This window comes from Garra rufa, chromosome 3, assembly GCF_049309525.1.
Source record: "Garra rufa chromosome 3, GarRuf1.0, whole genome shotgun sequence".
Taxonomy (NCBI): domain Eukaryota; kingdom Metazoa; phylum Chordata; class Actinopteri; order Cypriniformes; family Cyprinidae; genus Garra; species Garra rufa.
Window position 1 is genome coordinate 48,338,747 of NC_133363.1, and position 25,717 is coordinate 48,364,463.

Sequence of the window (25,717 nt, forward strand, 5' to 3'; positions counted from 1 at the left end):
GACACAGGCTATCAGGCTAAATCATCCAGCACAGTCAAAGTCCAATTGGCTAGCATCACAGAACACATTATTCTCAAAAAGATATTCTCCACTAGCTGTGACTCAGTATCACTAGTTTACTTCAAACGGTCAAACAGAGACAGAAAGGACTGTAAACAACCGAACCTGAGGTGACAGGCAGAAGACCTCAACCACAGATCATAATGGAAACAACATCCTCCCTGTTCAAGTAAGTTTAGTAACATTCATTTGTTGACATTCAATACTGTTTTTTTTAACAATATACCTTTTTATCTTCAGAAGTAAGCTATTAGTAAGAACCTGCCAAGTTTACATAGGCCTACATTTGATCAAAGTTAGTAGTAAATAGATACAAAAATACATATTGAAATATTTAGTTTAAATGTTTTATTGGTGATTGTCCTTAGCCTTAAAATTGGACTTTAACTGTTGGTCTTTGTCAATACATTTGTTTCACTCCATTAACAGCTCTTCAGATTAGAAGAGTCTGATTACAGCCATGTGCTGTCTGTGCTTGTCACACTTTTCAAGCAATCATTGATTATTCTAGGAAAACAAAAATGTTGTCAGTATTTACATCTTCATGTTGTTCGAAACCTCCATGGATTGCTTTTTAACGTGGAACACAAAAAAGGATTTTCTTATCCATCCAATTCTAAAAAACAAGTACTGTTGTTTTTCTTAAAAGGGACATAAAAACACAGGAGAAGTATTATAAAAGACATTGGATAGCTTCATGTTATACACAGGTCAAAATGTAAGTCATAATTCAAGTGATATTTAGTTTTATTTTAGCTTTATTTTTATTATTATAGAACTCATTATTATTAGTGAATTGTGATCAGATCAGACAAGTCAGGCATTGTTAAAGCTATCACATGACTTTAGAAGTCTTAACATATAGCACATACAGTAAGCCATAAGAATAAGACCAACAATACATTTCCTTAAAATCCTTCCATGGAAGGAAAAAAGTACTAAAAACTAACTGTTGCTTTAAGTGGAGTTTCTTTTCAATATTGACTCCTAATAAATATTTGTACTCTGATTCTATTTTTTCCTTGACATTTTGCCTCCTCCTCATTCCCACATCACTCTTTCTTTTAGATCAGTGTCTCGGCGAGTATGGTCGCCCCCTCAGCGTCCATTCAGAGTGTGTTCCTGGAACAGAGAGGTCAAGAAAGGAGTCACTGCTGGAACTCTAGAGGAGCTCAAAGAAAAGGTAGAAAATGAAACATCGTTCAACTGGAAGTTTTGCCACTTACCTAAAATAATCTTTCAGATGTAGATACATTGGTTTATCTTGCCTCTGTGCTGTGGTTCTACCTCACTCGGGTTTCTAGACATCTTACAATTACCAGGATAACTCAGAACTGACACATTTGAACATTATGGGACTTTTTATACTGTGATTCTTACCTCAGGCAGCCCAGGCTCTCTGCATATCGACCGTGCTGACTTTGGTGTGTGAAGAAGATGGCACAGAGGTTGACTCAGAAGAGTTCCTCTTAGCCCTGCCGGACAACACCGTTTTCATGGCCCTGACACCCGGAGAGACCTGGAAACCTCATCCTGTATGTATTTCCTGTTTCAGTTTTTTCATCTTAAAGGGTTAGTTCACCCAAAAATGAAAATCTTTCATTATTATTCACCCTCATTTTGTTCCAAACCCGTAATTGTCTTCAGAAAACAAATTAAGATATTTTTGAAGAAATCTGAGAGCTCTCTGATCTTCTATAGACAGCAAGGGTCCTTCCACGTTGAAGGTCCAGAAAGGTACCAAGAACATCGACAAAAAAGTCTATGTGACATCAGTGGTACAACCGTAATTTTATGAAGCTACAAGAATACTTTTTGTTGTGCAACAAACTAAAATAACTTTATTCAATGATTCTTCTCCCTTCTGTCACCCTACAACCATTTTGGATAGTACCACGACGCATGCCTGTATTTTAGTTGTTTTGCGCACACAAAATATTCTCGTAGCTTTATAAAAATGCAGCAGAACCATTGATGTCACATGGACTATTTTGTTGATGTTCTGGTCACCTGTCTGGACATTTTCTGTGGTAGGACCCTTGCTGTCTATGGAGGGTCAGAGCTCTCAGATTTCACCAAAACTATCTTAAATTGTGTTCTGAAGATAAACAAAGGTCACATGGGTTTGGAATGACAAGAGGGTGAATAATTAAGATGTTTTCACCACTTATCTGATTGACTTTAACATTAGAAAGGTGGTAAAATGTCACATTAATTCTTATCACACATCTCATCGTAAAGCAAACAGTCCAAGTAAAATATTTTGTAAAAACTAGACAAATTACTTTCTTAAGTCACTTACACTCGTCAAAATAAAGGTGCTTTAAAAGCAAAGTCCCTTTAAGGCAAGTCATGTCACTCGACGGCCATCTTTGAAACGCTACTCGGGCAGGCAAGTGCAGCTCCTATCTCTTTGAATGGGGAAACATCAAATTCTCCAAAACTGTTCACAAAGTTTAGGATTAAATTTCATATTTTAAATCTCCAAAGAAATCCAACAAGAACTACCTCATAAATATGGTTCCTTGTGCTCCATGAACGTTGCAATTTTCCCCATTCAAAACTACACGAGTGACATGTCTTGGGTATTATATAGTCTTTGTTTAAAAGGTTCTTCACAGCAATGCCATAGAAGAACCATCTCTTTCTTACCTTTTTATAATCTGAAGAACCTTCTTTTGTGAAACAGAAAGGTTATTCAGATGCTAATGGTTCTTTATGGAACCATTTAGACAAAAAAGTTCTTCAATACATCTTCAAGCACGTTTATTTTTAAGAGTGTATGCATGTTTTTTGTATCGTTCAGTACTTTATCTTAACTATCTATCTATCCCTCCTAGTTACATCACAGAGGTGGAAACAAACCAGGTGAGAGTAAACCAAGAACAGGAAAAGACATTGCTCAAATCACCTTCGATCTTTACCGTACGCACCCCAAAGATGTATTCGGCTCACTGAATGTGAAAGCCACATTTCAAGGGCTCTACTCTGTCAGTGCAGATTTTCAATGCTTGGGGCCAAAGAAAGTCATCAGGTAAACAATACAGATGCAAACTCTAAGGATTTCAGTGGTTTGTTTTACTCTTTATTTGTATGAAATGACCTTTATCAAGCCACTGAATTGCATCCTACACTTTTGTTATCTCTCAGGGAGGCGCTCAGAGTCATGTCCACTCTCCTTCAAGCTGCTGGACACTTACTGATCTCATCTGCTGCTGTAATTCGCCGTATCATCCACGGGGCGGATCTTCTTCAAGCCCAGCATGGCAAACCTATCGAGTATTGGGAATAACCAGTGATTCATATAATTTATAAGACATGAATCCAAGATCAATAACAATGTAACTGAGGGATGTTTTTTCTAAAATGTTTCCTAGGTACACTCTTAAAAATAAAGGTTCCAAAAGGGTGTTTCTGCAGTGATGCCGTATAAGAACCATTTCTGGTTCCCTGAAGAACCTTTTAGTAAACAGTTTCTAACAGAACCATTTTGAAGAACATTTTAAAACTCTAAAAAATCTTTTTCGACTTTATAGAACTTTTTCTCCATTTGAAAGGTTCCATGGATATTCAAGATTCTTCATAGAACCATCGATGCCAATAAAGAACCTTTATTTTCAAAAGTGTAGATTTATGGTAACACCAAGGTTTATTTTCACATTAATGCATTAGGTGTAATAAATGAACAATTTAACAACATTCTTCTGATGGTAAAGCTAAATTTTTAGCAGCCATAATTTTTTAGAAATCATTCTAATATGCTGATTTGGTTCTCAAGAAATATTTCTTATTATCAATGTTGAAAACACCTGTGGTGCTTGATATTTTTGAGGGAATCATGAATAGAAAGTTCAAAAGATCAGCATTTATTTGTTAGTTGATACCTAATGCATTAAATTACTAGCCTAGAATCTAGACGCGCCCCTAGCGGCAGCAAATTACATTTGCTTCCAAGGGCAGTCTAGTAACTCTCCGTTCACTTGAGATTTCCAAAAATCCAAAATCGACCGGGCCAATCACGAGTCGGTGGGCGGGTTTAACATGATGACGACTGACCTGCGACAATAAGTTCTGTCAGATGTTCTCTGGTTCCGTGAAATATGCGTGAGAGATAGAGCGATGGCTGCTGCTAGCAAACAACTTTCTTTCGAATCGGCTTTGGCCGCCACTCTGAAAGACTTGAAGTTAAGCTTTTCTCTGAGAAAATAACAAGAAACTGCACTGAGGTCGTTCTTACAAAAGAAGGATGTATTTGGAGTTGACTACGTCACTTTCTTCGTTGCTCTGATTGGTCGTAGCGCTATCCTATTGTGTGGAGAGGGAGTTTGAAAGACAACCGTTTATCCCACCCCTCCGGTTGAGCGCTGTCTATGGAGAGTGCCCAGACCCTACATTTATGTGGGTCTGGCTTGTCAGGCTATTAAATTACGTTAATGGACTTGTAAATTGTACAGCTATGCTTTGCTGGTTTAATGGAAAATTGCTCCAGGAAAATGCTTGTTTCTATGAAAACTGCTGTTTTTTTTAGTCTAGGACTAGCCAGTGTTACTTATTTTGTGTGTTTGACCCTCTTTACAAATGTTTATTTGCCTTTACCATTCAATATGTTTACGTGATAGACTACTGTATAATTTTATCTTCCTCATTTTGTCGCTTTGGATAAAAGTATCAGCTAAAAGAATAAATGTAAAAATGTAAATTATAGTGAATGTTTAGAAAATAAAAATTAAATTATAAAAATATGAAAATGTTTTGAGATCGATTTATTAAGTAAAACCAAATTGGTACAAAAAGCTTCAGCACAAAAAAAGGACAGTCTCTCTAGTCAGCTTACTCAATGCATAGACTAATAAACTCCATATTAATACTACTTAAAGATTTAATTAGTCTTCAAATAATAAAAAAAAAAAAAATAACAAACATCATGATTGGGGGAAAGAAATCAAGCACATAAATTATGTAGTATTATGTCAGCACAATGTTTCCATAAAAATAAACATATCTGTGTAGCACACTGTGGGTCTAAAAGATTGTAATTAAGCTTATAACCTTAAATACAATTGACCTTTGTAAAAGCAAACATCTACATATCTAAGCTCGAAGTGCAACTTAAACATGAAAATGGCAACACACATGCATTCGCTCTGTTGAGGCACACAGAGAACCACAAGGAATAGACCTCTGATAAAACAAGCTACAAAATAAAATACATTGTACAGTCGTTCAGTGCCTTGCCACACATTTTTGTTTCAATTACTTTAAGGTACATATTCTAATACTAAATATTTTTGATTCAAGTAAGATGCTTAGTTTTGGAGATACATATTGCATAACAATGTTGTGAGAGAGGTTCTACAAGGCCCTGGATCATAGCATTAAACTGGGATGGAAATATCCAGACAGGTTAAAGGAGAGACAAAAAAGGTTGTGTAACATCTTTGGCAGTGATGTGGAATTCAGTTTCCACCTATCTGCACAGCCACAAATGCCATCGCAAACTGACTTTGCTTCTGAGGTCAGAGTTCACCCTCAGGCATGACTGGGGTACTTCCCCTATAAAGTTCATTCCATGTTGTTGGTTCGCCTCTTCCACCTCCGTTAATTACCTTAGGATCACCCAAACTCATCCCAGAGCCCATGTTCTCAAATGAGAATCTCCCCCGCGAATACTTCCCGCCCCTTTTCTGCTGTTGCGTAATAACTGCAATGATGCGTTCCCTCTCCTCGGAGGTCATCCAGCGCATCTGATTGTGTTTGATATGATAACGCGTGTCTCCGTACCACTGGATGATCTCTGTCCGCGTCAAGCCCGTCTTCTGTTGTAGTATCAGGTAGTCGTCGCTTGTGGGCCACTGGCATCGAAGAAAGCTCTGCCGCAAAATTTCCAACTGCTCCCTCGTCTTCTTACGAAGTCGCACGTTGGGTTCTACCCGTCCACGGCTGAATGACGCAGACGGGGAAGGAGAGGGAGAGATGTCTGCAGAATATTGTTGAACGGAAGCGCTGCCGTCGTCCAACTCGCCTTCATCACTTACTTCCTCCTTAGTCTCATTTGATTGGTTGACTGGTCCCTCATCGTCACCCAAATCCACATCGACCTCAAACCCTGCCTCTGTGTCGTCAGCTTCGTCGTTGTTGTATAAATCATCACCAGGTAGAACATCGTTCTCAATCTCGTTCTGGGAGTTCTGCTGCATCAGCTGAAACGACCGATTGCGCCTTGCAAGCTTAGTTAGCCAAGCTCTGCCATTCCTGCGAAGCTGGTAGCGGCTGTCGGCGAACCACTTGCGGATTTCACGCCGATTCAGTCCAGTCATTTTCTGGAGCCGCTGAACTTCACCGTCAGATGGCCAAGACTTTTGGACAAAACTGCGGCGCAGGGCCATCAGCTGTGCTTTTGATTTTTTCCCCGGCAAGCAGTGTAGAGACTGTGAAAGCTCAGGAAGCTCGGGGTACGATGTTGCGGCGTGTTGATCGTACATTGAACGTCTTGAAGAATTGAGCAGTTGGACTCCAGTATTGTGATGTTGTAGGTTTCTACTCTCACTTTGGAATTGGGGAGTGACTTGAGGAACTTGGGATGCGGTTCCAAGACCGTTTTTGTACACAACACTAGTGTTGAGCAACTGCTGTACGCCGTTGGATTGGGAACCGTTATTCTGGATAAAATGCAAGCGGTTTTGGTCACTAGTGATGTGCTGTGGAACAGTACGGCTTGGTTTAGGCGTCTGGTCTCTCTGATCTACATGGGAAATTGTCGCAGGTGGTGGTATAACATCATGTTGAGATTCATCAGGTTCTAAAGAATCCTCCTCGTCGTTGATTTCCACACACTCCTCGGCTACCGCTCGTTTCTGAATGTCCCAGAGCTTGCGTCGCGTCTCTTGGATGTCGTCGTCAGCCCAGCTGATTCCGTAACGTACCCGCTGCATCATAAACCACGCTTTAACTCTGTCTGGCGGTAATGCACACTTGCGAGCTAGAGCGCTCGCCTCCTGTGACGTGGGGTATGGGAACTCGTTAAACGCCTCTACGAGTTCTGACACAGCATCCAGCTCGTGGACCTGCTCCGAGCGCACCCAGATAAGCTTTAACCCGTCGGATACCAATGGAAGACAAACCAGGTTAGTCTGGTTGTGGGTCGACGTGCCAGAAGAGACCGTTTGCCTCTTTTGGCAGGACTCCTTAGTCCCTGAAGAGCAGGGTGACTTCTCCTGAGGCAACTCGGGGGATGAGCTCTGCGATTCTTCAGGAGCAGGTGAGTCGTCCATCTTCTCTTCTTGTTCTTTGGGATCCATGGTGGATGATGTCTCGTTTGAGTCTTCGGGAGTCTGATTGGAAGCAGATTCTGTTTCCTCGGTGGTGGCTGGCTGAAAGGAGTGAGATGAAGAAATATGAATACAAAATGCATCAGATGAGAAATTCTCTCTTATTGACAGTAAAATGGCACAAAATGTCATCTGTTATTTCCTTTCACTGCTGTTAAAGTCACCAAGAAATCACAATCGACTGTTATTTTTAATGGAATGCTTCAGTGTTTATGATAAATTCTTTATCCTTTTATTAATCCTTTAGTTCACAGCTAAGACATTAATTGAATAAAGTGGTTATTTTTGTTTTCTTTGGGGACAAAAGGTATTCTCGTATCTTCATAACATTAAGGTTTAGCCACCGATTTTATCGATGTCCTTACTATATGTCAGTTGCGTTGCTGTCTATTTAGGGTCAGAAAGCTCTCTGATTACATCAAAAATATCTTAATTTGTGTTCCGAAGATGAACAAAGGTCTTACGGGTTTGGAACGACATGGGCGAGAGTAATTGATGACAGAATATTAATTTTTGGGTGAACTAATCTTTTAACACTTTAATACGCAATACTAAAAGCCAGAGGAGAAATAGTTTGAATTTGAAATAATTTGAAAATGAGGTTTAGAGTATTTAGTATTTTTGATAAGCTTTCTATCTGTTTTTCATCAACAGTACATGAAACTGCAACAAACTTGATTGTACTGTCAATATTCGCTATAGAGTGTTTTTATGACATGTCATTAATCGGCCATATTGAACATAAGCAATTCTACAAAACTCGCATATTTTCCTGATTATTGCGGCTAAAATGATCAATTATTGTCGTGTTTTGGGCTGTACTAATCGGTCAGACTAGGAAAAACATCTGGAAACTATAGACTGCCAAAAGTTTTAACAAATCAAAGAGTGCAAAAAACCGTCTGAGGAACAAAAGGCGTTTGTGGTTGGCCAAACTAAACCAGGATTTCCAGGGCAAGAATCTTGACAACATTTGTGTTTGTTCTTATCATTTGCTGTCAGGTAGGTGAAATATTAGACTAATATCTTAATTAACACTGCTTGTTCGTATTCTTACCACCTATTATCTTTAGTTAGTCAAAATATTGCGCCCTTTCCTGCTTATTAAGTCCTTCTCTATATGATTTAGCAGCTTCCACATGTTTTTCCCATGGTGTAGACAGCATAAATTAGAAGAACAACATATTCAGTAGTACATTAACCATGCAATCCATGCTGTTGTTTACATCCGAGTATCGGCAATATGGTCGCGCATCTGGGTAACTGACCAAACCGTGACGTAAGTGCAAAACCTCTATTACTACTAATTATGATCATCCAACGTGTTCATGTCTTTCTTTCTTCAGTCGTAAGGAAATTAGGTTTTTTGAGTAAAACATTTTAGGATTTCTCTCCATATAATGGACTTCTATGGTGCCCCTGAGTTTGAACTTCCAAAATGCAGCTTCAAAGGGCTCTAAACGATCACAGCCGAGGAAAGGAGGGTCTTATCTAGCAAAAGCTGGGTTATTTTCTAAAAAAAATTACAATTTATATACTTTATAACCTCAAATGCTCGTCTTGTCTAACCCAGCAAGATGAGCGTTTGAGATTAAAAAGTATGTAAGTTGTAAATATTTTTAGAAAATAACCGATCTTTTCACTAACTATGACCCTTCATCATCAGCTGGGATCATTTAGAGCCCTTTGAAACTGCATTTAAACTGCATTTTGGACATTCAAACTTGGTGTACCATTGAAGTTCATTATATGGAGAGAAATCCTGAAATGTTTTCCTCAAAAATCACCATTTCTTTACAACTGAAGAAAGAAAGACATGAACATCTTGGATGACAAGGGGGTGAGTACATTATCTGTAAATTTCTGTTCTGAAAGTGAACTACTCCTTTAAAGCTTGCATGAAATAAAAATTGTAAACTAAAATAACGATGTTTGTGGATAATTTATAATAAACGCTACAATATTCCATAAAAATAAGCATTGTTGGCATTTGTGATTGTTGTCAAACAGGTTTCCCTGAACACTTGCTACTCTGCCATTGGTTAGTCAAATATATATAGCCCTTCCCAAATCCAACCAAAAACACTTTACCAGTTTATCTACACTCTTCAGGTAGGAATAAGAGTTTGCATATTGAGTCGAGATACAATTTGAGCACAAACTCTATTCACAGCATCTTTAGTGGTTCACACAACTAACACAAACTCATGCACATCGATAAATACTGACATAATGCTAAACATACTTACTTTATCCTTAACAACGCTCTTTTCCAGGTCACCATTTAAGCAGGGAGTCTCTGCATCATCCACACACTCCTCTTCTAGCGTATCACCTCGCTCGTTCCTCACCGAGTCAGAGAGACTGGTGACAGGGTGAGCGGCGTGCAGGTGCTGACTGAGACATTTAACGTCTTGCGCTTTATAGCCACAAATCCGGCACTCGTAAGCATCCTTAACCGTCATCTCCCCGGCATCTCCTCCAGGCTTTTCCACTGGTTCTGGAGGTGAAGAGTGTGTACTTGTGTTCTCGAGCTGCGGAGCTGCGCACTGCTCCATGGCAACCTCTGCACGACCGAGCCAAGACGCAATTCATACAAGCTAACAGAGACTAGATAGCTAAATTTCTCTCGCAACAAAGTGTGTGTGCAATACCCTCAAGTATGCAACGAGTTTCATTTGAATCAAATAATTGTATACGGAGGCAACATGCAAGAATTGAAGGCTGAATCCTAATTTATGGCCACACTGGTCTGAATGTGGAACAAAGGCTTGCTAGCCAGCGAGCTAACGCAAGAGCTGGTCGTGCTGGCTTCACACAGATGCATAAAAGTAAAAAAAAGGCAGCTCAGATGCAAACCGGTTTATTTATTGTTTTTCTGATGTAGTTATTTGAGAAATAAAGCAGTAAAAAGCGTCATTCCATGCTGATCGCACTCGCCTTCGAGTCGCACAGTAGCCTAGAAAGCTGTCATAGGATTGGTTTGTCGCATCCTCCGAATGTGAAGCCAGAGCGGCTTCAAAATAAAAGTTCACGCAGAGCCGCTCTCTTTTCTGTTTCAAGAAGCTTTTGCGATGGTAAAATAGCTTTACATTAACAAAACAATAGTAAATGTATATATATATACCAGTCAAGTTTTCGAACGGCAAGATTTTTTTTTTAAAGAATTCGCTTCTGCTCGCCAAGCTTGCATTTATTTGATCCAAAGCACATCAAAACAGTAAAAATTAGAAATATTTTGACTATTTAAAATAACTGCTTTCTATTTGAATACATTTTCAAATGTAATTTATTCCTGTGATCAAAGCTAAATTTTCAGCATTATTACTCCAGTCTTCAGTGTCACATAATCCTTCAGAAATCATTCTAATATTCTGATTTGGTGTTCAAGAAACATTTCTTCTTCTTCTTCTTCTTCTTCTTCTTCTTAATAATAATAATAATAATAATATCAACATCTGAAACAGTTGAGTGATTTTTTTCAGGATTCTTAGATGAATAGAAAGATCCAAAGATCAGCATTTATCTGAAACAAGACGTTTTTTTTTTTTTGCGAAAGAAATTATAGTAATAATACTCTTATTAAGCAAGGATGCTTTAAATTGATGATAAACACCTTTATAATGTTACAAACGATTTCTATTTCAGGTAAATGCTTTTCTTCTGAACTTTATATTCATCAAATAAACCTAAAAAAATCCACTCAGCTGTTTTCAACATAATAATAATAATATTAATAATAATTAGAAGAGACTTCTATAATTTTTTTTTTTAAAAATCTGGTAGTGTACAAACACATTTGCACACAGTGGCAAAAAACTTCAAATAGCTGTGGTGCAGTAACACCGCATTTTAAGGACATTTTCAAGAAATTTATGTAAATCATTCGAAGAGACACCGAATGATTCTTGTGTTGATGTTGTCTTGATTTAAACACTTCAAACTGCAGCATCACAAGACTTAAGTGTATGTTTACATAAACCTGAAAATAAAGTAGACAGAATACAAAAACAACTAAATCTTCCACAGACTGGACTGCTGTGGACTAGGCCAATGATAGGTCTATGTTCAATGATATGGAATAAGTGGCATAACACACATGCGATTGTGCAGTTTTTGGGCCCCCCAAACGTTATAGGTCAATGTGAGCGCTTCTTATTGTTGTCTTCTAAAGTAAATCACATTACATGACTATTCAAACGCTGTTTTATTGACTATAAATGCTTGAAAATAATATTTAACATTTTCAAATTTCAAGTAATTGCTTGTAGCACGCCAGTCACCCAATAACTGCAATACGTGCTTGTTACTTTTAATATAACACAAATCATAGCCTTTAAATTCTGTCAATTTTGTCATGAAATACAAACAATAAATGTGTTTTTCCGCTCTTTGATGTAGCGTGAGATCACTGTATGCACCTCAGTTCAAACAGCATGTGAATTAATCATCTTTTTCTCTTTTCTACTAGTTACCGCATGAAATAAACTGGAATAAATATCAGAAGACATGTTGGAAAAAATTAGAATGACTTAATAAAATAAAAGATCAATCAGTGAATAGCATAACAGTTGTAACATAACCTCAGAAACGTCAACAATATAACTTTGACAACAATGTTTTATTATTTTCATAAATCGGTAAGTTAACCGGCACAGATTATTTTTTTGGAGTAGGTGGATATTTCCTAATGATTAACTTTATTCATACAATACAGTCAAACCAAAATGTATTCATTCATCTTCAACATTTCTCACATCATCAGTTTATTTGCTATATTTTAGAAAATGGTAATAAAATATGACAAGAGTTAAACTGTGTCAGAACAAATTCATCTTGATAATGTCAGATAACTTTTATGGAAAGGTATGTAATAGATTACAATCAACCAACAAGTCAGACAACTGTTAGTATAACAATATTTACACAACTATCAATACTTTGTTGACCAGTTACCAAGCAATGCTTCATTCTGTTCAGTCTGTGGTGTAAAAAGGTCACATTAGCAATAAAAAAAAACACACTTAAGCAAAACATGGTCAAATCAAAGTGTATGAATAATTTTGGTGCCAAAATTTGTTTACATTTTTTTTGTTATACAATTTACTGGTAGTCAACTGTATCAAGAATTTTTGGTATTTTTGGGTAAATTAACTATAGTGTCCTGCACCCACTAGTAAAAAATATAAAAAATCTGGTGTCTGAATAATTTTTGGTTTGACTGTATAACAGAACTTTAATCTTGTAATTTTGACTTTATTCTAAAGATATTATAGTACTGAAACACTGCCTTATTTACTAAATTACTGCAAACATTCTCTTGGCACAGTGGCCCAAAATGCAAAAAGAAACTCACATTTTAATTGCAATTCATTTAATTAAATTCTTTCAGTGTATTGTCATATGCAACGTCATCTGACCCCTTTAAATAGGATAACTTGTAATGTGTAACCTACATTTCCAAAGTAACCTTCCCAAAACTGATTATGTCTATAGTATAGTATAAGACCAATCCTTTCAGGCATGAACTCATTTAACATTAACAAATAAATAAAAAGTTTTCTTTTAGATTAGATAAACTGTTAATGATAAACTGAGACATAACTCATGAGGAAGGGTGGATCTGATAAAAACAAGCTTATATCAGTAGATATGTGGTCCATACAAGAATAAAGGTCACAAATGAACCATCATAAACATCTCTGTATCTTAGCAAACATAATTTCATTAGTAGTACATTAGCATGTACCATAAAAAAATGACCAAAGGTCAGTCGCTGTGTAAAGAATATATTAGACTGTTTCACCTCACAGACTCATAGCAAGGATGGAGAAACAGATTGTGGAACATTTGAAAAAAACTAGAAAATCAGCAGCAAGTATGTCGGCCATGCCTAAAGTTCCCAAGGAACCCTTTGTAAGCTGTGATTTATGTGTGGAGGTGAAAACTCTGGCGCTGAAGACCTGCTTGAAGTGTGAAGTCTCTATGTGTGCTCAGCACCTGCAGACCCACCTGACCACTCCAGTGCTGCTGCAAACCCATCCACTGACTAATCCTGTAGAATCAGGTTCCTTCAGTCAAATGGCCAGCAAATGCTCAGCTCACGGCAAGCTAGTGGAATACTACTGCCTGACAGATCACGTGCTGGTGTGCATGTCTTGTGCTATCGAGGAAGGACATCGGCTGCACAACATGAAGACGCTACAGACTGCCCATATGGAGCTGTCGGGTCAGTTGCAAGAAGAGTTAAAGGCACTGGCTCAGAGGGAGAACCAAGCTAAAGAGCTGGAAAAGTGGCATAAAGACCAAACGAAGACTCTGAAGGACTGTGTTAGTCAGCTGATAAAGGCTGAATCAGCCCTGAAGGATCGGGTCTTCACAAGCTTGCAGACTTCAGTATCAGCCAGACTGGGTGCTCTTCAGACTGCCCAGCAAGCTATCAGTTCAGCTCTAAAGGAAGAAGATCATTTCAACTTCTTGCAAAAATTTGCTAGTGTACACAAAGCTATAATGGAGGCTCGCACAGTGGATCTGAAACAGGGCTTGGAGTCAAAACCTGATCGTACTAAATTAATTGAAGACATCAGAAAGGATGGACAAATGATTGAGAAGCAGATGGACAAACTCCAAAGAAAGTTTTTTGCTTTTGCTGATCCCGAGTTCTTCTCAGTCGTTCAGGATAAACCAAATTCAGCCTCAGAACTAACCTTTGACCCACGATCTCTAGGGCCTGAGATGACTCTGTCTGAAGACCTTAAAAAGGTGTTCTACAGGTTCTCTGCCAGAAACACACTCCAAGCTTCTGCAGGATCATACAGCACACAGACTCTTCGTTGCCGGCGAACAAATGAAGATGCCAGTCTGCACTGGTTCCTCAATCTTTCTGAGCATTTTGACTGGACCATTGGCCTTTGTAATACCTCAGCCAAAAATGGGAATTATTCAGAGGTATATGGACTGAAGAAACAGAACAATTCACTCTTATCTTTAAAAACAATATATTTTGAACAAACGTATAATTGTATGTCTAATTCTATGTATGGACGTAAGGCACCAAGTACTGAGACTTCTACAGTCTCTAATGAATTCCATGTCACTGGTCCATGGAAGGTGGAAGTGATCTGGGACTACGCTTCAAAACTACTAACCTTTTACAGCAGAAATAAACTAACCAAAGGTTTCTTACTGTGTAAACTCAAAGTAGGCGGACACAGATTTGTTCATTGTCCCTTCATTACATTGCAAAAAACAACCTCTACTGTACAAAATAGAAACACAGGGTGGCATCAGATTGCTCAACCCCATGCCAACATGTCTCAGGGCCAAGGCGATTTTTATACAGAAATACTCTGTGTACTCAAACAATAATCTCAAATGGCAAAAGTGTCATCGTAATTTATTTTTTAAAATGGTTTTTCATTTGTTTTACATATTTTGAGTAATATTTTTATTCATATTTTTTATATTTGTCAGTGTTTTCATGCAGTAACATTTTTCTTCTTATGTGTTAAAATAATTTACCATTTAAAGGTATATTTAACAGCTCTTTATGGAAGAACTGTATAATGTAGGGATGTATTATTAATAGTTGTGTTGATTTTATTATGAACCAGCATATAACAAAAACATAATTATATTGTCAAAATGCATACTAAATCCTAGTTGTCTATTTCCTCTTAAAAATGTATTCAAATATTTAAGGTGTAATAAGTGCTAAGGAAGGAGCCTATTATTCCAATTGAAATATGCAATGATGAGCTCATGTTTGCTGTGATTTTTCAACCTGGACTTCTCATCATCCACTTTCTGGATAAAGAATCTCTATTATGTGATGTATTTCTGTCTTACATATGATTTTATCATTAGACAAGATGTGTTACTGTAAGAAGATGTGTATAAAGTCAACTTCATATGCATAGTGGAATGGAATTTTCAGTTTTCAATTTCAGTGGGATGTTTGTTGTATCAAACTATATACCATAATAAAAAGATATATAATGTATATTAACTCTTACCTGTGGTGTGATAAATGTTAAAATCAATTATCATGTGCAAAATAAACAGATTATTTCTTCAAAAGTAAAGAGCAGTTACTTTTTTCAGTCCACACCATCAGTGAAACAAATGATCACAGTCATTCTCAAAGTGCATGATGCTATCTGGTTGAATGCGAAAACTTTCCTCTAACTCACTGAGAAAGTGTCTTTCAGAAATACAAATCAAAAATACAGTCCAGTTACAGTCTTAGAAATAAAGGTTCACGATGCCATAGAAGAACTTTTTTGTCTAAATGGTTCCATAAAGAACCTTTAACATCTAAAGAGCCTTTCTGTTTCACAAAAGGTTCTTTGTGGCAAAAGAAAGTTCTTCAGATTATAAAAAGGTGGAAAAAAGATGGTTCTTTAAAGAACCTTTGGCTGAATGGTTCTTTGTGGAACCAAAAACAGTTCTTTATTTTTAAGAGTATACTGTGACCTGGACAGATAAAAAAATTCACAGTTTTAATCATGGTTCTACAGCATTTTCACAACAAATTATACTTACAAGACTTGTTAAGGAATTAAAAAAATCACAGTGAATTGCATTATTTGAGAGGCAGCACTGAAAACAAGTTTAATAATGAACACTGATTTTTATCTACAACATCATACACAAAATAAACATCATACAGGACAATGCAAATACTTCTATTAATTGCAAAGATTATAGTGAACTTAAGGCCATGGGTTCAATTCCCAGTGAATGTATACCATGAATGCAATCCTTTTGATAAATTCTTTGCCAAACGTAACAAAAATACTATGCTAATTAAGAAGCAAATTTAATATAATACAATTATTTTGAATTTTATATGTTTATAAGTGAGTTTGTTCATTCACTGATATTAACAGGTGAGATGATCAGTGGGGCAGAGTATTTGCTTTTAATGTTTGTACATGGGTTTAAGAATGGATAGAGATCCTCAGTAAACCACTGATCAGTAAAAGAGTAGATATGAGACCTGGATTCCACATCATAAAAGGAGACTAAGCCTTCTTCACAATCCACAAACACACCCACCTTCTGAGGCTTCACTTTCAAGGAGACAGAGACAGTGGGTCCAGCACAGGCACTATACTGGTTCCCATTTCTCAACCGCAGTGTCCAGTAACCATTTTGAGGACTCAGTGTGATCTTCCCTTTTCTGGTGATGGATTTTTTGGCCACTCCTATATCCCAATCGGTTTTCCCCTTCACCTGAACCTCAAAATAAAACCTTCCAGAGGAGAATCCCTGCTTTCCCAGGACATTGCCACATTTGTCAAACCTCTCAGGGTTGTCTGGGACATTCTGTTTTTTTTCTCCTCGTCGCACTTGTTTCCCATCATCAGACAAGATGAGATGTTGATGAGCTGTGTCTGGATCCAGTGTCACATCCGCTAATAAAAATTAGTAAACGATTATATTCACATTACGAATATATTGAGAGCCAATACAAGACCTATATCCATCTTTTTCTTCATGTAAGAGTGGGAATGGCCATTTGTAAATTTTATGGGTCTGACTTCTGGTCTCATTCGTATCCAGCTATTTTTACTGTACAGAACAGTTGTTTAGCTGCTTGATATCACAAATTAGTGTCTTACCATGTTATTGTAATGTAATGTACTGTAAAAAACTATTTGTTAAGTCAACTTAAAATAATTTGTTACCTGGCTGCCTTAAAATTTTAAGTTCAGTTGACTCAAATAAGTTTAGTCAACTTGAAAGTGCCAACTTAGATATTTCAGTTTATTCAACTTAAAATTTGCTGGGTAACAAATGGCTTTTAAGTTAAACAAATCAAATTTTTAGTTTAGTCAACTCAAATATGTAAGTTGTCACTTAGGACGAATTAACATTTAAAGCTGATTAAACTTATTTGAGTTGAGTGAACTTAAAAGGCAGCAATGTAACAAATTATTTTAAGTTGACTCAACAAATTGGTTTTTACAGTGTATTAACACGCTGGTTTGTAGTGCAAACAGTTTTATCATTTACTGCACATTGTTATTCTTCTATTTCTTATTTCCCTATAGCAGTTAGTCAAGCAGAAGTCTCAAAGCCTCACCCATATACTTCCGCGTTGAGGAAAAAGGTGGATACTGATGCCATTTCACAACAACGGTAAAGGTAAAATAGATTAATAAAAGTATAAATGATTTTTCTTACTTACCTGCATATTTTCTTCTCTTTTTGATTTCTGAAAAGACATGTTTAAATGGTTTTAAATGTGTTTAAAATGAATTTAGTCCAACTTAGAAATTCCACAAATCACATTAAGATTTAAGATAAGACAATGCATGTCTTTCAATGAAATAAGTTATTTTAGTCACATTTTTTTTGCACAATTAATATAATAAGCAACCTTCAATTGAATATACTACACATTTAGACAATATATTCAATTTAACTGAATCATTTTATAGAATAAAAATAAATCTCTGACAGAGATAATGTTAAAAACATAAGCTCACCTTTTTGAATCCTCTTCAAATAGCGAACTTAAGAATTTTCAAAACATAAAAGATAAATAAACATTATAATTGTCAAACAATTTCTTTCCATTCTAATGCAATTACAAAAAAAAAGACTTTATCCCTCGGTTTCACAGACAAGGCTTAAGCCTAGTCTAAGACTAAAATGTAAGTCTGAGCTGTTTCAACTGAAAGAAATTTGCACTGACGAATCTTAAATTATATCAGCGCCTTTGTTTTGTCTCAAGATGCTCACCAGTAATGTTTTTTTCTAAGCATGTTTATAAATATTACTTAAATGTCCTAATTGAACTATGGGCTAATCCTGGCTTAGTCTAAGCCCTGTCTGTGAAACCAGGCCTATAAGACTAAAGCCTAGTTTCACAGACAGGGTTTAGGTTAAGCCAGGATTAGGGAATAGTTCAATTAGGACATTTAAGTATCTTTTATAAATGAGCCTTAGAAAATAACATTACATGTGTGCATCTTGAGACAAAACCATGAAACTGACATATTTGTCGATAAGTCAGTGCAAGTTTCTTTCAGTTAAAACAGCCAAGACATGCATTTTAGTCTGGGACTAGGCTTAAGCCTTGTCTGTGAGACCGGGGGTAATTATTTTGCGTCTATGAAAATCAATGAAAAACAGACATCACCTCTTCTTATGTAAACAAAAGTAGCAACTGCAACTGCAGTAATGATGCTGAGCACAACTGTAATTGAAATCCAAATGACTGATGTTCTCCAAATGTGAAACAGTTTACCTATGGCAAAAACCTGATTGAATTATACACTCTCAGAAAAAAAAGTACAAATCCGTCACTGGAGCAGTACTATAAGGTACAAAAGCTAAAAAAAAGGGTACACCTTGATGGTATATTAGTACCTTACAATTACATATTAGTACTTTAAAAGTACATATTTGACCATGGACAACAAAACCAGTTATAAGGGTCATTTTTTCAAATTGAGACTTATACATAATCTAAAAGCTGAATAAATAAGCTTTCTATTAATCTAGGGTTTCTTAGGCAATATTTGTTCGAGATACAACTGTTTGAAAATCTGGAATCTGAGGGTGCAAAAAAAATCTAAATATTAAGAAAATCACCTTTAAAGTTGTCCAAATGAAGTTTTTAGTAAGCATATTACTAATCATTGATATATTTCTGGTAGGAAATTTACAAAATATCTTCACGGAACATGATCTTTACCTAATATCCTAATGATTTTTGAAATAAAAGGAAAATCAATCATTTTGACCCATTCATTGTATTTTTGGCTATTGCTACAAATATACCCATGCTACTTAAGACTGGTTTTGTGGTTCAGAGTCACATATAGTACCTAAAGTATACATATATTGGTACCTTTTGAATGGGTACAATCCTAGTGACAGATTACATATTTTATATGTAAATAGTAAACACACATAAACTTAGGCAAACATTTTATATACTAAAACATTTACAACTTCAAAATACCTTTAAATTTGAGAATGATAAACTACACAAATCATACTTACTTGAGACAATAATGTCCGCTTGCAGCAAATGATGTCTCAGTTTGACTCTACAGTGATACTTGGTCTCACTGTTATGCACAGTGATCCTTTGTTTCACTTTGTAGCCATTTGCATCTTTATGTGTCTCTGTAGAATCAGAAATCAAAGTCTCTCCTTTACTGTCCAACCACTGAAGCTCAGGTTGAGGATTCCAACCTTCACATTCACATAGCAGACGAAGCCCTCCTGAATGATCAAACCCCTCTACAGTGAGCAGTGGATGAGTTCCTATAGCTGCAGAGATCAAGGATAAGAGTAATTAATTTATTGTACTTGTACAGTATATTATCTATACTATTAAAGGAGAAGTTCACTTCCAGAATGAACATTTCCAGATAATTTACTCCCATGTCATCCAAGGTGTTCATGTCTTTCTTTTTTCAGTAAAAAAAATGAAGGTTTTTGGGGGAAAAAATTCAAGGATTTTTCTCCATATAGTGGACTTCAGTGGTGGCCGACGGGTTGAAGGTCCAAATTGCAGCTCTAATGCAGCTTGAAAGGGCTCTACACAATCCCATTCCCAGCAGAGGAAAAATAGTCTTATCTAGCAAATAATGTGTCATTTTATAAGAAAAACACAAAAATATGTACTTTTTAACCACAAATGCTTGACCTGATGCATTACGTTATTGCTCACGCATGACGTAGGTGGAAGTACCAACCCAGTATTTACAAACGAACATGCAAAGAAAGTCAAACGCCCTTTACAAAAAAAATAAATAAAACAATGATGTTAGACGATTTTGAAGTTGGAGTGACCTTTCCAACGTGATTGTATCACAGAGCTAGTGCAAGACAAGCATTTGTGGTTAAAAAGTATATACATTTATTTTTTTTTTTAGAAAATTACTGTTTGTTTCACTAGATGTGACACTTATTCCTCGGCTGGGATCGTGTAGAGCCCTTTGAAGCTGCTTTGAAACTGCAATTTGGACCTTCGACCAGTTGGTCACCATCGAAGTCCACTATATGGAGAAAAATTCTGGAATGTTTTCCTCACAAAAACGTAATTTCTTTGCGACTGAAGAAAGAAAGACATGAATATCTTGGATGAAATGAGGGTGATTAAATTATCAGGAAAATTTAATCATGGAATTGATCTTCTCATTCAACTTTTGTTTTTGTTGCTATCAGAAAACATCATTTTTGTAGTCTTCGCACCTCCAACAGAAACATTTACAGTGATGTCATCATACCAGGAGCTGGACTCAATAAAACACTTGTAAACTCCATCGTCAGCGACTTGGACTGAGGAGAGTTTGAGTGATGCATTTCCATTGTGTAGTTCTTCTAGAAACAGTGCTGTTCGTCCTCTGAAGTACTGATTCTGCTTTGCGATTTTGTTTTCTCGATTTTCATAGAGATACACTACTGAGTCTTGAAGGTCGAGTCTAAACCATTCCACTCTCATGTTCACAGCGCTGGTGTTGGGCTTAATAGAACAGGGCAGGATCACATCTTCACCAGTGAAAGTAAAGAGAGGTTGTACCGGTCCCACAACATTATACATCTCTAAAACAAAGAAAAACATGTCTGAATTGGTAGTAAAATGTTAGTGACTTCAGCTCAGCATGTTGAGACAAAGTAAAGTAACCCATCTAATACCTCATAATGCTTAATCTGTGCCATTTTACATGACTGTACCAAATACAGCAATCACCCTGATCACAGAACAGCACTGTCTGCGTTTTCTTTAAGGTGAGAATGATTACCTGATCTTAAATCTGTAATTGCACAAAACATCAGAGCCACGGCAACCAACTTCATCCCTGCAAAGAAACAACTGAAAAGAAACAGAATGTCTTTTATTAAAAAGAGTACTCTATGTGTTAAATAAAATAAATACAAATTATTTAGTCGAAAGGCTTACCTGATTTGTCTCCTGTAAACAGTGTTTAAGACTTGCTATCACTTCCTTTTAGAGGATAACCAGTCAAACCAGAAATCACACATTCAAACACTTAAAGACACACACACATTCAACAGTCTGTTTCAGTGCTGTTATTAGACAGCTGCAAATATGACTTGACCCCAAAAAAATTCTAAAAAAAGGTTTCTCAGTGGTTTACAGTAGTATCAGATGTACTTAAAAACATACTAAAAGTTTACCAAAGTTTGACTCCAAGAAAGGCCCCATTTTCAAAATGGCAGCCGTCAGGTCCTTAAAATGACCATTACTCCTTTGTATTCCTCCTAGACCAGGAATACTGGTGCCTGATACATGTTTTGGCCATGTAATATTTTAATTTGCATATTTGCATAATAGATACAGGTGCATCTCAATAAATTAAAATGTTGTGGAAAAGTTCATTTATTTCAGTAATTCAACTCAAATTGTGAAACTTGTGTATTAAATAAATTCAATGCACACAGACTAAAGTAGTTTAAGTCTTTGGTTCTTTTAATTGTGATGATTGGGCTCACATTTAACAAAAACCCACCAATTCACTACCTCCACAAATCAGAATATGGTGACATGCCAATCAGCTAATCAACTCAAAACACCAGCAAAGGTTTCCTGAGTCTTCAAAGTGGTCTCTCAGTTTGGTTCACTAAGCTACACAATCATGGGGAAGACTGCTGATCTGACAGTTGTCCAGAAGACAGTCATTGACACCTTTCACAAGGAGGGTAAGCAACAAACATTCATTGCCAAAGAAGCTGGCTGTTCACAGAGTGCTGTATCCAAGCATGTTAACAGAAAGTTGAGTGGAAGGAAAAAGTGTGGAAGAAAAAGATGCACAACCAACCAAGAGAACCGCAGCCTTAAGAGGCTTGTCAAGCAAAATCGATTCAAGAATTTAGGTGAACTTAACAAGTCATGGGGTGCAATGTCATCTGCTGGTGTTGGTCCACTGTGTTTTTTTGAAAACCAAGTCACTGTTCCCGTTTACCAAGAAATTTTAGAGCACTTCATGCTTCTTCCTTCTGCTGACCAGCTTTTTAAAGATGCTGATTTCATTTTTCAGCAGGATTTGGCACTTGCCACACTGTCAAAAGCACCAAAAGTTGGTTAAATGACCATGGTGTTGGTGTGCTTGACTGGCCAGCAAACCCACCAGACTTGAACCCCATTGAGAATCTATGGGGTATTGTCAAGAGGAAAATGAGAAACAAGAGACCTTATTGGTCTTATGAAGTACTCTAATTTGTGGAGGTAGTGAATTGGTGGGGTTTTGGTTAAATGTGAGCCAAATCATCACAATTAAAAGAACCAAAGACTTAAACTACTTCAGTCTGTGGGCAATGAATTTATTTAATACACAAGTTTCACAATTTAAGTTGAATTACTGAAATAAACTTTTCCACGACACTCTAATTTATTGAGATGCATAAGTGATTACAAGTACAAATATATATTAAAGCAATTTGAAATGAGTGACCATTTTAGAGGGTTCACACACAGGCCTCTGTTCGGGCTAATTCAGAGTTGTTTATGATCAAAGTTATACAACTCCAATTTAAGGAATTTTTGGGTGCAATAACTTTTACATTGAATGTCAAGTCTGTGTCCAAAAACACATACTGAGTAGAAGTTACATGACATAGGCTAAATCGTTTCCATCTCTGGTTCACCCCAAACAAAGATAAAACCTTACAGTAATCTCACAAAATCATGTATTCCATAAGTATGTAGTTGTCACGTAAGAATAGGGGTCTGGGTCCAGATGCAGGGTAAGTAGACTTTAATATAACAAAACACAAATAAACATAAACCAAAAAGGCCAACACGGCACAATCAAACATAAACTCAAACATAAACTGAACAAAACAAGAAACACGGTCAAGGGCCAAGATCAAGAATACCAAAACAACAAAAGACATAAGACAATGCAGACATGAATGCGGAGTGAGTAGTGGGATCTCTTATAGTCCAGATGATAATTGTGAACAGATGTGGGTGATCAGTGCTAATGACAAAGACAGGTGAAACAATCAAGGGAGTGCAGTGTCAGAACAGCGACCTCATGTGGCTGAGGGAAAATCCACAGCCCCGATCATGACAGTACCTCCCCTCAAGGGAACGGCTTCCAGACGTTCCCAAACAAAAAAATCTGGAGGGAGGATGAACGGGGGAAGGTGAATCAGGGGGAGGGATGGCGGGCCAGGCCCGTGCAGCGCAGTCCCCGCCGCGCCAGCAACAGATATCGCAGCCGTCTCCGCGCTAGGAACAGAGCGTGCAGCCGCCTCAGTGCCAGGAACAGGACGCGCAGCCGCCTCAGCGTCAGGAACAGAACACGCAGCCGCCTCAGCGTCAGGGACAGGACGCGCAGCCGCCTCAGCGCCAGGAACAGAACGCGCAGCCGCCTCAGCGCCAGGAACAGAACGCGCAGCCGCCTCAGCGCCAGGAACAGGACGCGCAGCCGCCTCAGCGTCAGGAACAGAACACGCAGCCGCCTCAGCGTCAGGGACAGGACGCGCAGCCGCCTCAGCGTCAAGAACAGGACGCGCAGCCGTCTCAGTGCCAGGAACAGGACGCGCAGCCACCTCAGCGCCAGGAACAGGACGCGCAGCCGCCTCAGCGTCAGGGACAGGACGCGCAGCCGCCTCAGCGTCAGGGACAGGACGCGCAGCCGCCTCAGCGTCAGGAACAGAGCGTGCGGCCGCCTCAGCGCCAGGAACAGGACGCGCGGCCGCCTCAGCGTCAGGAACAGAACACGCAGCCGCCTCAGCGTCAGGGACAGGACGCGCAGCCGCCTCAGCGTCAAGAACAGGACGCGCAGCCGTCTCAGCGCCAGGAACAGAGCGTGCGGCCGCCTCAGCGCCAGGAACAGGACGCGCAGCCGCCTCAGCGTCAGGAACAGGACGCGCAGCCGCCTCAGCGTCAAGAACAGGACGCGCAGCCGCCTCAGCGCCAGGAACAGAACGCGCAGCCGCCTCAGCGCCAGGAACAGAACGCGCAGCCGCCTCAGCGCCAGGAACAGAACGCGCAGCCGCCTCAGCGTCAAGAACAGAACGCGCAGCCGCCTCAGTGCCAGGAACAGGACGCGCAGCCGCCTCAGCGCCAGGAACAGAACGCGCAGCCGCCTCAGCGCCAGGAACAGAACGCGCAGCCGCCTCAGCGCCAGGAACAGAACGCGCAGCCGCCTCAGCGTCAAGAACAGAACGCGCAGCCGCCTCAGTGCCAGGAACAGGACGCGCAGCCGCCTCAGCGTCAGGGACAGGACGCGCAGCCGCCTCAGCGCCAGGAACAGGACGCGCAGCCGCCTCAGCGTCAGGGACAGAACGCGCAGCCGCCTCAGCGTCAGGGACAGGACGCGCTGCCGCCTCAGCGCCAGGAACAGAGCGCGCGGCAGTCTCAGCGCCAGGACGCGCAGCCGCCTCAGCGCCAGGAACAGGACGCGCAGCCGCCTCAGCGCCAGGAACAGGACGCGCAGCCGCCTCAGCGTCAGGGACAGGACGCGCAGCCGCCTCAGCGCCAGGAACAGGACGCGCAGCCGCCTCAGCGTCAGGGACAGGACGCGCAGCCGCCTCAGCGTCAGGAACAGGACGCGCAGCCGCCTCAGCGCCAGGAACAGGACGCGCAGCCGCCTCAGCGCCAGGAACAGGACGCGCAGCCGCCTCAGCGTCAGGGACAGGACGCGCAGCCGCCTCAGCGTCAGGGACAGGACGCGCAGCCGCCTCAGCGTCAGGGACAAGATGCGCAGCCGCCTCAGCGCCCGGAACAGAGCGCGCAGCCGCCTCAGCGTCAGGGACAGGGATCTCGGTCTCCGGCGCATCAGGCACGGAGATAACGGACCCTTCCGCCTTCCCACAGAGAAGCCACTCTGTCCCTACCGAAAAGCGGGAACGCCGTCGCGCCGTCTCGGCCCTGCAGGCCTCCATCTCGGCCAGGCAGATGCGAATCCTTTCCTCGAACCGTGCGGCCGATGCCGCCTCAAAAGACGCCGCCTCTTCTGAGAGAGAAAGAAAAAAATTACTCCCCGCTGGACCCATCTGTGATGTCTGCATTCTGTCACGTAAGAATAGGGGTCTGGGTCCAGATGCAGGGTAAGTAGACTTTAATATAACAAAACACAAATAAACATAAACCAAAAAGGCCAACACGGCACAATCAAACATAAACTCAAACATTAACTGAACAAAACAAGAAACACGGTCAAGGGCCAAGATCAAGAATACCAAAACAACAAAAGACATAAGACAATGCAGACATGAATGCGGAGTGAGTAGTGGGATCTCTTATAGTCCAGATGATAATTGTGAACAGATGTGGGTGATCAGTGCTAATGACAAAGACAGGTGAAACAATCAAGGGAGTGCAGTGT

At 39.2% G+C, this 25,717-nt stretch overlaps 4 protein-coding genes across 4 annotated transcripts; 2 read left to right on the forward strand and 2 right to left on the reverse strand.

Annotated features, from left to right (window-relative positions):
- The first annotated feature begins 84 nt into the window (after positions 1-84).
- On the forward strand, positions 85-4,800 carry cideb (cell death inducing DFFA like effector b). The gene is made up of 6 exons (XM_073836297.1): positions 85-229; positions 1,129-1,243; positions 1,446-1,595; positions 2,901-3,094; positions 3,211-3,909; positions 4,446-4,800. The coding sequence occupies exons 1-5, from the start codon at positions 204-206 to the stop codon at positions 3,350-3,352; spliced, it is 627 nt and encodes a 208-aa protein (XP_073692398.1). The 5' UTR covers positions 85-203; the 3' UTR covers positions 3,353-3,909; positions 4,446-4,800.
- Positions 4,801-4,807: 7 nt separating this feature from the next.
- On the reverse strand, positions 4,808-10,371 carry homezb (homeobox and leucine zipper encoding b). Its single transcript, XM_073836293.1, has 2 exons — positions 9,638-10,371; positions 4,808-7,430 (listed from the first exon to the last, which is right to left on the reverse strand). The coding sequence occupies exons 1-2, from the start codon at positions 9,944-9,946 to the stop codon at positions 5,577-5,579; spliced, it is 2,163 nt and encodes a 720-aa protein (XP_073692394.1). The 5' UTR covers positions 9,947-10,371; the 3' UTR covers positions 4,808-5,576.
- Positions 10,372-13,237: 2,866 nt separating this feature from the next.
- On the forward strand, positions 13,238-14,756 carry LOC141331594 (E3 ubiquitin-protein ligase TRIM62). Its single transcript, XM_073836640.1, has one exon. The coding sequence runs from the start codon at positions 13,269-13,271 to the stop codon at positions 14,754-14,756; it is 1,488 nt and encodes a 495-aa protein (XP_073692741.1). The 5' UTR covers positions 13,238-13,268.
- Positions 14,757-16,071: 1,315 nt separating this feature from the next.
- Positions 16,072-21,238, reverse strand: LOC141331595 (butyrophilin subfamily 1 member A1-like). The gene is made up of 7 exons (XM_073836641.1): positions 21,161-21,238; positions 20,610-20,960; positions 19,410-19,682; positions 18,541-18,648; positions 17,885-17,911; positions 17,584-17,610; positions 16,072-16,807 (listed from the first exon to the last, which is right to left on the reverse strand). The coding sequence occupies exons 1-7, from the start codon at positions 21,213-21,215 to the stop codon at positions 16,260-16,262; spliced, it is 1,389 nt and encodes a 462-aa protein (XP_073692742.1). The 5' UTR covers positions 21,216-21,238; the 3' UTR covers positions 16,072-16,259.
- Between the last annotated feature and the right edge of the window lie 4,479 nt (positions 21,239-25,717).

What these genes read in the sequence shown, in the direction of transcription:
- LOC141331595 (XM_073836641.1), bottom strand. Translation starts at nt 21,215, where the DNA reads ATGAAGTTGGTTGCCGTGGCTCTGATGTTTTGTGCAATTACAGATTTA. An exon ending in TTTTGTTTACATAAGAAGAG is followed by an intron (nt 17,912 to 18,540) that starts GTGATGTCTGTT and finishes AAAATTCTTAAG; the next exon opens with TTCGCTATTTGAAGAGGATT. An exon ending in AAAGAGAAGAAAATATGCAG is followed by an intron (nt 16,808 to 17,583) that starts GTAAGTAAGAAA and finishes AATTTTTATTAG; the next exon opens with CGGATGTGACACTGGATCCA.
- LOC141331594 (XM_073836640.1), top strand. Translation starts at nt 13,269, where the DNA reads ATGTCGGCCATGCCTAAAGTTCCCAAGGAACCCTTTGTAAGCTGTGAT.
- cideb (XM_073836297.1), top strand. Translation starts at nt 204, where the DNA reads ATGGAAACAACATCCTCCCTGTTCAA. An exon ending in TAGAGGAGCTCAAAGAAAAG is followed by an intron (nt 1,244 to 1,445) that starts GTAGAAAATGAA and finishes TTCTTACCTCAG; the next exon opens with GCAGCCCAGGCTCTCTGCAT. An exon ending in AGACCTGGAAACCTCATCCT is followed by an intron (nt 1,596 to 2,900) that starts GTATGTATTTCC and finishes TATCCCTCCTAG; the next exon opens with TTACATCACAGAGGTGGAAA.
- homezb (XM_073836293.1), bottom strand. Translation starts at nt 9,946, where the DNA reads ATGGAGCAGTGCGCAGCTCCGCAGCTCGAGAACACAAGTACACACTCT. An exon ending in AGAGCGTTGTTAAGGATAAA is followed by an intron (nt 7,431 to 9,637) that starts GTAAGTATGTTT and finishes CACTCCTTTCAG; the next exon opens with CCAGCCACCACCGAGGAAAC.